The 12,155-nt window shown below is 40.8% G+C and overlaps 1 protein-coding gene across 1 annotated transcript in view; it reads right to left on the reverse strand.

Annotated features, from left to right (window-relative positions):
* Positions 1-783: 783 nt before the first annotated feature.
* The window catches only part of LOC146657071 (lysyl oxidase homolog 2B-like), a 49,229-nt gene continuing 37,857 nt past the window's right edge, over positions 784-12,155 (reverse strand). Inside the window, exons 9-14 of the mRNA XM_085424885.1 lie at positions 6,601-6,766; positions 6,084-6,324; positions 5,368-5,483; positions 4,558-4,694; positions 4,326-4,437; positions 784-4,041 (exon numbers count right to left, since the gene is read on the reverse strand). Coding sequence (XP_085281011.1) covers positions 3,971-4,041; positions 4,326-4,437; positions 4,558-4,694; positions 5,368-5,483; positions 6,084-6,324; positions 6,601-6,766 — 843 coding nt within the window. The 3' untranslated portion in view covers positions 784-3,970. The remainder of the gene's footprint in view (positions 4,042-4,325; positions 4,438-4,557; positions 4,695-5,367; positions 5,484-6,083; positions 6,325-6,600; positions 6,767-12,155) is intronic.

A 12,155-nucleotide genomic window follows, 5' to 3' on the forward strand; every position in this document is an offset into this window, starting at 1 on the left:
GGAAAAAAGTCCATCTTATGCAGGGTGAATGCTGCCAAAGACAGCTGATTTTAGCAGACAGTCCAGTCTGTGGTTCAAAGTCACAAACTTTCCTGATACTTGGCTTTGGAACTGAACAGCAAGACAGCACTAAAAACTCGATATCCCACCGTGACAGGAAGAGTATTCCACAATCAGACATTGGTCTAAAAACACCAGATATCAGCAGTTTAAAAACCAAGAGGATTACATTAGCAAGGGGGTAACAAGGTCATTAATAAGAAAACACAATTACAAATGGTTGTGTATGCTCAGTTCAAGTATACTATTAGTATACATATATACATGTGGCTGTTCAACATGTAAAGTGTCCTCAGAAAACAGAGGACCAGTTTGATAGCACCATTAAAATAACACTGGATTCACACATTGTTGTACAAAAGAATAAAAGAGAAAAAAACATATCTGGAACAGACAAACAGGGAGGAATGCATTCTCTATTTGTTGTTAGAGGATCTGTGGTGCCACAGGATGGAGATCAGGTCTTCTGTTGCCTTATGAAGCCAGCATGTAAAGCAGCAAGACAAAATTTGACAGCATGTTACTGTAGAGCAGTCCTGTGATCCTCATGTTAAAAGAGTCCCACTGACTGGAAGCCTAAAAGCCACACTGGAGTTAAATATAAAATCAAATGTCTTAAAGTACTTTTTATTGTGATATTTGAATTTGCAGCTGATAGTTTTTGAATTGAAGGGAAAACATCCGATGCATGGTACCTGCAGATACAAGCTAACGACAGGAAGCAATCCATTTACACTAGCTTACAACAGAACACTGATAACATAACAGGACCAATGACATGGATTTGTGTTTCTACTATATCATGTTTTTCTGAAAAAAAAAACAACAACAACAACAACTTATAGGTGTAACTTGGAAAGAAACTTGTACTTTTAAACCAACATTTAGCACATCTCTGTTGCTAACAGGATTATAAAGTCAAACAAGACACATTTATACCACATAATGCCTGTCTCTTAAATATTTGCAAACTATCATGTGAAGCGTCAACAAAGGTCTATATATTAAAAGCTTATTAGCTAAACCAATTGGGAGCTTCCTGTATGTTTGACAAGCAGTTCTTCACTGCTCAGTCAATGCATCATCATAATAGCTTGAAAATGGTATGTGTTTGATTTAGCTGATGCAGCTAGAACGTGATGCAGTTAAAATGATTTCACTGGTTACATAAGACCCCAATCCCACAGGTGTAGACACCTGTTTGTATTTACTCCCCAAATGGTTGCAAGTATTTGCTGGTAGTTGCTGTGAAATTGAATGCTTAAGACCAATTTATGCAGACCTAGAGACCAATCAGTGACTTTTTGCTAGCATACATGCTAGCAAAAAGTGTGTATTCCACAGCCAGTTGGTGTATGGTTACTGGATGTTGCTAGCGTGAAATTGGTTGCAAAAAAAGTATACAGTGCTACACTGAAAACTTCCTTGCTATTGCTTTGCTCACTAGCAGGTTGTCACAGTCAGCAGTAGTTAGCATGGAAATCAGCGACTTGTTTGGAAAAATTTACAAACTACTCTATAAGTTGTAGTGAAGCTGTGAAAACCGTGACACCAACCAGAAATGGAGACTGTTTACCTTTAAAGTAAACGTAGAAGTTGAAACATGTTGGTTTCAGTTGTAAGGTGGAACTTTTTTGCTGACCAACAGCCTCCCTGTGGTTCTGCAATGGACTTTTTGAAGTTTCACTAATGCAGAGTGGTTAGGTCACCAGTGTTTGCACTAAATCGGCATCTCAGCCAAATCAAAAGTAGGTTTACTGTAGCCAATATTTGCAGCCAATAACATTCAGTGACAGCTAGCAACCTCCAGTAACCACTTGCCTACTGGTTGATGAATGCATATTTTTCCTTACTCCTTGAGGTTGCCAGGGGGTCTCTAGACCTGTGTGACTGAGGCACATAATAATAGTAACACTGAAGGTTTACAATAAAAATAATTAAAAGGATTAGATTTTAAAGAGTTTTTTTTAACTGTGTTTGTTTCACTTTAGAACATTTTTTTCGACAGTTTGTGGGTTCTTATGTTTTAACTTACTGTATAACCTGCACCTCATAGTAATATAAATGTGTACTGACTGCAGTACACGTTTGCAACACTTCAGCAACCTGGAAATTGTAAACCACTAGAGGGCAGCATAACAAGCTGATCAGAGGATCTTTAAGCTGGGCAGACACTGTGCGATTTTTGGCCCATTTTGAGCCGATTTTTCAGTCGTGCGACTGATTTTGGCCTTCATCGTGCGTCGTGCATCGTGTAGTATACGTGGGGTAACGACAAGCGATTAACACCTCACGACCAGCTCCCGATCATCAATCGCTTGGTCGTGAGGATTTCAAACACCGCAGCTTCTCACACTGCGCACGCGCAAACACAGATTTCGGTGAAAAAGACGGAGCAGCGCAGCAGTGAGTGCAGCGTGTGATCTGGACACAAGCGATGGAGGCACTTGTAGAACTTTGGAAAGCTCATCCGAGCCTTTTCGATGTGGCCTCACAAAATTATCACGATCACAACACAACAACCGTGAAAATAGTTGGATGGACATTGCTGCTCAATCACAGCTGCCCGATCAGTGTTTTTCATTAGCAATTTAGCAAAGTTGATGGTGGTGGTGTGCGTGTCTGTGTGAGTGAAAGACAGAGAGGGAGACTGAGCGACAGATTTTCTGTTAACCTTCATTTTTATGGATGCACAGTGTGAGCACTCAGGTCGCATCAGAGCATCAGGCCGTATAGTGTGAGACCCTGCATCGTGACCTATGAACTTCTAACCCCTGCGAGTCAATCGCACAGTTTGAGCAGGAGCTGAATCGCGCGACTGACAAAATCGTACAGTGTCTGCCCAGCTTTAGCCCAGCATAAGGTAATGTTGGCAGGCATACTAAATCAAAAGCCCCTATTAGAAGTAATTATTGCTTGCTGTAAATAGGAAATATAATATTCCTTTCTATATTTCTTTCAACATACTTTTATATGATCAGCTTCTTCAGAGACTTTTAGTGCTACTCTTCTATGAAATGTGACCACAATCTTGTCAGTGCAGTGTGCAGAGCTAAAATGGCTTTGGGCACTTTAAGGCACTTTAATACGTCACATTTCAGCCATGGTAGATTAGTTTTCCAGCCGAACCAGGCAATTAGCACTTGTAATTGGTGATGAACGGGCTGTTTTGCTTTGCAGAAATTGCTTCTGCCACAGCTTAATTTGAAAAAAATTCCTCACTGAAGATGTGACGCTTAAATAACATTTGCAATAGGAAGCTTAGTTATCTGGGCTTCAGCATGTAAAAAACATTTCTGAAACTGCTAAAAAAAATGAATGGAATGAAAAATAGCCTGCATTTCCACACACAGGCTGCTGTGTTTGCTATTGATGATTCCTGTCAATCTTCAGGCAACCTGGCACAGACAAACCAAACTCTTCAGGGAGAGTTTCAGGGAAAAACACACACAGACATACACACAAAAGAAGTGCAGCAGGGTTCTTTTAAAAAGCTGCATTTCAAAGTAGGCAGACTCGTAATGACATTCCTCGATACTTCGCCTTGTGTAATACACCTGCCACTAACCTGCAGGTCTGTAAAAACAAGTTCTCTCTGTCACAGGGCGTACAGAGAGTTTCACCTTTCTCTTGCTCTTAACCACAGAGGTTGGAAGTGTTGTTAAAGTAGCTGCCTCTGCACGGACAGAAGGGGGAATCAAATATTCTGTCTGCCGGAGGGAAACGGGAGGGGAGAGGGTCAAAGAAAGCGACTGCCTCATGGATGAGGCGAGCGTAAAAACAGATGCTTTGACCAGGGCATGGCTGGTCAGAGGAATCCACGTAGATGAGATGTGTAGTGGTTGGTTGGCTTCAGCTGGTCTTTCTGCTGAAAGCATAGGCCAGTTAACTCCACTCCTCTGCTCTGTCTTTACCTGTGGGTCACCTGGTTGCTGTGGAGGCCCGGGAATGTCTGTTCCGTTTCACTGCTTAATGAGCCACCTAGAAGTTCAGCAGCAGAGACAGACAGTTACCACCTACACATTTTGTCCTTGTTTTACACTTGTAGAATCACTCACTCTAATTGTCAAGCATAGGAAATTGAAAAAATAAATAAAAAGAAGCTCACAGGGTACTCATTAGCATTCATGTGAAATAGCAGGGCAACTCATTAATGAAAGATTAAAATCTGAAACTGTTTAACAAGTTTAGTTAGTTGGTTAAAAAGTAAGTGTAGTAAAGACTTTACCAAACGACAAAGAGCAGATATAGCCTTATCATCTTACCATTATGGCAGCTGTACATCCACACACGATGGCCATCATATCGACATCTGCATTTCGTGAAGTTATTGGTGTAGTCCGACTCTGGCACTTCGTAGTTTGGATTAATTATAATCTGCAAGAGGGAGGGCATGAATGAGACGCTATAGCTGCAGTTTGAAGCCATTGTATGAACAGCTGAATCTTGCTGAACTGTTGGTTCTCTAGCAAAAGAGCTAAAGGCGAGAAACATCACCTGGAAAATGTAATCCCCGGGTTTCAGATCAGTAATGTCGACCCACTGGCAGTCGATGTCATGCCTGTAGGTATCCCAGCAACCCACAGTAATACCCTGGTCCCCAAAGTTGGCACATTCATACCTCTTTTCAATACCTGCAATAACAAAATATAATAATATTTGTCATTGCTTATCGGGCATTGACAAACTGAAACTCATCTAGTTTCCCTCTGTCTTTACACACTATTACTATGCACCCCTCTTTAATCATTATCTATTATTAAACTCTGGCTTTCTCTCCTTGCCTTTTATCCTGTTTTGCTCTGCTCTCTTCTCTTTCATATTCCCAGAGGTTTCTTCCTGTTAAAAGGGAGTTTTTCCTCCCCATTGTCACCACGTGCTTGCAGGGGGCTGTGAGATTGTTGGAGTTTCATTCTACTATTGTAAGTTATAAAGGGTCTCGAGATGACTGTTAATCTGAATTGGCGTAATATAAATAAAAGTGTACTGGATTTTATTTAATTGAATTGAACTAAATCAGGCAACCTCAAATATATGGGTTCAATTTTAAAATTCCTGCTGAAAAACTGAAAGATCCTGGAAAAGCTCCTTACATCTTGGAGAACTGTGGAGCTGCTTAATAATTCTGAAATTAAAAGTCAACCTTTTCACCTTAGACAGTGTTAAGTCACCCTTTTCAGTAACCATATTGTTTAAAGGAGCTTTAAAAGTCCATTACTGAACATATAAGAATTAGTTTTCTGCCACATGTTTCAAAAGTGAAAAATTTATTTCCTTCCATAACTGAATTCCTTTTTCAGATCTTACCTTCATCACACTCTGAGTCCTCCAGGCAGAAACTTGCTTTGTGTCCTTCAGCCACTTTGGTTCCATTCAGGCTGAATAGGTCATAGATGGTGAACACCTCCATGCTATGATAATGCCTACACACAAAGACGGGAACATACTTTAGCCTTTAAAAGAAGACACTTGTTGTCATTTTAGCTCTAGTCTCAAGGGCACCGGCGTTCTTTAAATAATAAATAAATACATTTTTAAAAAAGCATCTCAACTAAATAGCACCTGTAAAAACAGCATGTCCCTTAGAAAGAGTCATTTCTTTCAGTGATTCTGACCGTCCTGATATACTGAAAGCTGAAGGCTGCCAACAGTCCACTGACTTTTTGCTTGTAGTTTTTAATGAAGGTGTAATTTATGTTTCTAAAGGGGATTTAGTAGGTGTATAAATCCAGTGCTTGTAACGAGAAAAGGTCTGACAGCCATCAGCATGAACCCTCTGAGGTCTTAGTCATCACAGGTGGTAATTCCTGACACTAACCCTGCATCTTGGAGAAAGCAAAAATGCACCTTTTGGGAAAACAGATGTTGAAATGAATTGTTCTTTCAAGACATGGAAGAACAATTTGATCAAAACAAAAAAAAAAAAAACATATTCCGATTGCCCGGGGTTAGTGATCAAGAATGCGATCACTTGATAAAATCTAGTATCAAACCTCCAAAACAGTGCTTGTACTTTCACTGACCTGTGACAGTCATGCCACACCCACGAGTGCTTGTCAGCTTTGGGTCGGAAGTCGGACTGGCCATTGTTGTGTATCTGGGAGGAGAAGCGCAGCAGGCGGCGGTAGGTGTTGGCAGGAACCTCGCTGGATGTGGAGGACAGGCAGTTTTCCTCATATGCACACTGCAGCATGAACATGGGCCGATCCTCCATGTAGGTGGTCTGCTCCACCACCTGAGGGTTCAGCACCAGGTCTGGTGCCGCTATAGATAGAAGTGAAAAATACATGCTGCTGAAACATTTTTAGGGACATACAGAAATTGTTCTAGCAGCTCTACGTCAAACTTATTTACATTTGTTGAATTAAAACCGAATGTGCAGATTGAAGGAGTAAAAGATTTTCAAGGCTCCAGTCAAAGTAGGTTTAAAAGTGGAAAGGCCAATTTATTTATTCCTTCATGATCAGGCTTTGTTGAGGCAAATTTTACACAGATAACATAATATGACTTTTCAGCACACTGCTCATTTCACTGTCTTACTCTCAGAGCAGGAGACCCCGGCAGCGTAGCGGCCGCCTCCTTTGGGGCAGCTGAGGTGGGCTCCATGGTGCAGGCAGTGGGACAGAGACATCTCAGTTCCAGAGCACCGAACGCCACTCATCACCACAGCATCAGCGCTCACCTCACCCGACCAGTACCAGGTCTCCTGTGGAAAAAGCACAGTTTACAGATCAGATGTAGCAGCCACAACCTCTCCATATATAGTACAGTATATAGTATGTATGTATATAGTGCATTGTATTTTATAAAAACCCTCCTAACTTGGTGGGCTGTCCCTATGACATGTTAATGCTGCTGAATCCCCTGCAGCAGGAATGCATTTAACTCCTCGTCAGCTTTCAAGTCAAGTCAGCTTTTTTGTATAGAACGTTTAAAAGACATTAAGTGTCATCCAAAGTGTTGAACAGAGGTACGATGTAGTTAAAATATCAAAATAAATGAAGATGAAAGAAATCTATATAAACATCCATACACTTATATACAAATACCTATACAAGCATACATGTACACATACATACATATATTTACAAAAAACAAACAAGATAACTAAGACAGAACAGACCAGGTTTCAAAGTGATCTGAAAGCCTGTGAAAATAGGAAGGTCTTGAAGTTCGATTTGAAGATTTCCAAAGAGAAGGAGGACTTTATAAGACTCGGAGCAATGACAGAGAAAGTATCCCTGTATCCTTTAGATTTTAATTGGGAGCGTGGGACCAGTAAAAGCATCCGATGGGAGGACCAGAGAGTTCGAGCGGGTAAGTGCAGGCTAAAGATCTTAAATGTAACCTGGAGCAGAAGTTTTCATGGGCATAATTATCATGATAATTTGGGGCTTTTAATGATTTCTTTTAATTTTTTTTCTCCCCTGCCCAGGTTGGAATGATTTATAGTGTACATCTGTACTGACTCTGAAAAAGAAGAAACAACGCACACATTTGAGTTGATTTTGGAGTATATAAGGCCAGGGCCTCTTGTTATTGATCATGATTGACTACAACTAGTAGTTTTTCTTTGGCAGCATAAAAATGATTTATTTGACAGCACTCACTAAATTGACCAATACTCAGAACAATGAGAAAATGTGACATTTGCCCAACAGTTTTCAAAAGCCAAAATGTACTTTTAAGTAATCAAATTTAGTTAATCCAAGTCATTCTGAAAAAGAAAACCCTTACCCTAGCCTGGGAGGGGTTATACTTCAATTATCACAGAAAACAACACTGCAGGTTTAGTTGCTTGTGCTTGTGGACTTTCAGGTTCTGGTTATGAATGAACTAATCCTAGGGGACTGATACACATCAGAAAATGTTTAATAATGTCTTTACGTTTCTCATTTAGTTATTATTTTTCAAGTTCTGTTTTACTTTAGTACTTACTTATTTTTAGTGTCTCACATTTGGTTTTACTTCCCCTCCTGTCTCATTGAATAAAGTGTCCACTGCTGTGTCTTGTTTTCACTAGCTGTGTCCACTTCCCCTGACTGCCCTTCTGTGTCTATATAGTGTTGACTTCCCCTCAGTCCCTTGTGTCAGTCTCTGTTAACCTCAATGTCTTCAGCCAGTTATGGATTTGGCTTTTTCTGCAGCCAAAATAATTGCTTGCTCTTGGTTTAGTTTGTGATGATTTTCCATATTGTAGCGTTTTATTACCTGTTTGTCTGTTTTTTGTCAAAAAGCGCAACTTAAAAGTTAAAGCTCTGTCTTATGAGCTCTTATGTATCTCTAATGTATCGTTACACTGACAGATGATGAAAAAAGCTGCACAGCATGTAATACAGTAAATGGATTCCTGTTACAGCTGAGAGTCCTTCAAACTCCTGCCGGAAGGCAAACACCTTATAATCATACGCTCTTCATTTCATGGCTGTGCAAACACTTTCATAAAGCTGTTAGCACAAAGCCCCTCAGCCTCCTTATCTGCTCCTACTATTACCCTGCTGCACTGTAAACAGTGTTTTGGGCCGCCCCCCAGTTCACACCCAGGCCTCTCACTCCTAACGTCTTACATGTGTCTGTGTTTATTAAAAAAAAATAGAAGGCTGTGCATATACACAGAGCCACCGGACAGTGGCATGCATGGAAGTATGTAGCTGATATATTTAATCTATTTTTTTTTTTTTTATCAAAATGAAAAAATAAATTAAGTCAAATATTTTTGCACAGTCAAATAAAAAAAATACAAATTTAAAATGCATAAATACCTAAAATTTAAAAAAGAAATGCAATAGCCTCAAATTGTTAAAAAGATTTTCCATTTTCAAATTAGCAGACAATGTGCAGCCCTGAAGTTGACCAGATAAAAAACAAGAAATATTCATATTTTTTTCAACAGTTGAAATGATAATGAAGCTTAAAGTTTCGATTGGAAGCAAACAAATTTATTTATTAATTAGTGTTGTTCCAGTCTTCTGCTTGGAGTGAAAATTACTTGTAATTACAGTCATTTGGATTGTTGAACCATAAAAATAAAAATACAACTACAATTTAAAATGAACAGCACAACATTCAAACCTACTCATAGCCCAAATTTTAATTTTATAAACTTATTTTGTATTGTCTACATATAGACTACTCTTCCTATAACTCCCACCCTGGAAGGATAGATACATGCTAGTAAAAGCCGGTAAACAGTTAGCCTTAACATTTGTGCAGAAGCTATCAGCTAGCTGATTTGTCACATGTGTATTTAGAATGAAACATGAGACATGGCATAGAAACTGAACATTTAACAGTGTTTCCTGAAAACCCTCTCCTGTCTGATCATTTCCTGAGAACAAAATAAGAACAACCCCAGGTTTCTCTTCAGCACTGTAGCCAGGCTGACAAAAAGTCAGAGCTCTTTTGAGCCAACCATCCCTTTAACGTTAACTAGTAATGACTTCATGAACTTCTTCACAAAAAAATTTTTAATCATTAGAGAAAAAATTACCAATAACCATCCCATCAATTGTACTAAAAGTACCATTGATGTTAAGTTAGACTCTTTTTCTCCAATTGATCTTTCTGAGTTAACTTCAATAATTACACTCAACAAAAATATAAACGCAACACCTTTGTTACTGCTCCCATTCCCCATGGGATGGACGTAGAGACCTGAAATTCATTCCAGATACACAATATAACCATCCCTCCCAAACAGTGGTCACAAATCAGTCCAAATGTGTGGTAGTGGGCACATCTGCTATATTGAGATAATCCATCCCACCTCACAGGTGTGCCACATCAGGATGCTGATCTGACATCATGAGTAGTGCACAGGTGTACCTCAGACTGCCCACAACAAAAGGCCACCCTGGAATGTGCAGTTTTGTCTCACAGCAAAATGCCACAGATGCCACAAGCAACGAGGGAGCGTGCAATTGGCATGCTGACAGCAGGAATGTCAACCAGATCTGTCGCCCGTGCATTGAATGTTCATTTCTCAACCATAAGCCGTCTCCACAGGCGTTTCAGAGAATATGGCAGCACATCCAACCGGCCTCACAACCGCAGACCTCGTGTAACCACATCCAGCAGGTTCACCTCCAAGATCGTCTGAGACCAGCCACCCAGACAGCTGCTGGAACAACAACAACAATTTCTGCACAAACTGTCAGAAACCGTCTCAGGGACGCTCAACTGCATGCCCGTCGTCCTCATCGGGGTCTTGACCTGACTCCAGCTCGTCGCCGTAACAGACTTGTGTGGGCAAATGCTCACATTCGATGGCGTCTGGCACGTTGGAGAGGTGTACGCTTCACAGATGAATCATGGTTCACATTGTTCAGGGCAGATGGCAGCTGAGAATGTCCCAGTTCTTGCATGGCCAGCATACTCACCGGACATGTCACCCATTGAGCATGTTCGGGATGTGCTTGACCGGCGTATACGACAGCGTGTACCAGTTCCCACGAATATCCAACAACCTCGCACAGCCATTGAAGTGGAGTGGACCAACATTCCACAGGCCACAATTGACAATCTGATAGACTCCATGCGACGATGTGTTGCACTGCATGAGGCAAATGGTGGTCACACCAGATACTGACCGGTTCTGGGTCCCCAGACCCCCAATAGCGCAAAAAACTGCACATTCCAGGGTGGCCTTTTGTTGTGGGCAGTCTGAGGTACACCTGTGCACTACTCATGATGTCAGATCAGCATCCTGATGTGGCACACCTGTGAGGTGGGATGGATTATCTCAATATAGCAGATGTGCCCACTACCACACATTTGGACTGATTTGTGACCACTGTTTGGGAGGGATGGTTATATTGTGTATCTGGAATGAATTTCAGGTCTCTACGTCCATCCCATGGGGAATGGGAGCAGTAACAAAGGTGTTGCGTTTATATTTTTGTTGAGTGTACTTCCTCCAAACCATCAACATGTCTTTTAGACCCCATTCCTACAAAACTGCTCAAAGAAGTCCTGCCATTAATTAATTCTTCGATCTTAAATATGATCAACCTATCTCTAATGATCGGCTATGTACCACAGGCCTTCAAGCTGGCTGTAGTTAAACCTTTACTCAAAAAGCATCTCTAGACCCAGCAGTCTTAGCTAATTATAGGCCAATCTCCAACCTTCCTTTCATATCAAAAATCCTTGAAAGAGTAGTTGTCAAACAGCTAACTGATCATCTGCAGAGGAATGGCTTATTTGAAGAGTTTCAGTCAGGTTTCAGAGTTCATCACAGCACAGAAACAGCTTTAGTGAAGGTTACAAATGATCTTCTTATGGCCTCTGACAGTGGACTCATCTCTGTGCTTGTCCTGCTAGACCTTAGTGCAGCATTCGATACTGTTGACCATAATATTCTATTAGAGCAATTAGAACATGCTGTAGGTATTACAGGTACTGCACTGCACTGGTTTGTATCATATCTATCTAATAGAATCCAATTTGTGCATGTAAATGGAGAGTCCTCTTCACACACTGAGGTTAATTATGGAGTTCCACAGGGTTCAGTGCTAGGACCAATTCGGTTTACACTATACATGCTTCCCCTAGGCAGCATCATTAGAAGACATAGCATACATTTTCACTGCTATGCAGATGACACCCAGCTCTATCTATCTATGAAGCCAGATAACACACATCAATTAGTTAAACTGCAGGAATGTCTTAAAGACATAAAGACCTGGATGGCCGCTAACTTTCTGCTTCTTAATTCAGATAAAACTGAGGTCAGTTTTCAGGCCCCTCTTCTGTGGAACCAGCTTCCAGTTTGGATTTGGGAGACAGACACTATCTCTACCTTCAAGACTAGGCTTAAAACTTTCCTTTTTGTTAAAGCATATAGTTAGGGCTGGACCAGGTGACCCTGAATCCTCCCTTAGTTATGCTGCAATAGATGTAGGCTGCCGGGGATTCCCATGATGCATTGAGTTTTTCCTTTCCAGTCACCTTTCTCACTCACTTTGTGTTAATAGACCTCTCTGCATTGAATCATATCTGTTATTAATCCCTGTCTCTCTTCCACAGCATGTCTTTATCCTGTCTTCCTTCTCTCACCCCAACCAATAGCAGCTGATGGCCCCGCCCCTCCCTGA

Source organism: Rhamphochromis longiceps, linkage group LG12 (assembly GCF_057381845.1).
Source record: "Rhamphochromis longiceps isolate RC_006_pf linkage group LG12, R_longiceps_female_GT1.1, whole genome shotgun sequence".
Classification (NCBI taxonomy): domain Eukaryota; kingdom Metazoa; phylum Chordata; class Actinopteri; order Cichliformes; family Cichlidae; genus Rhamphochromis; species Rhamphochromis longiceps.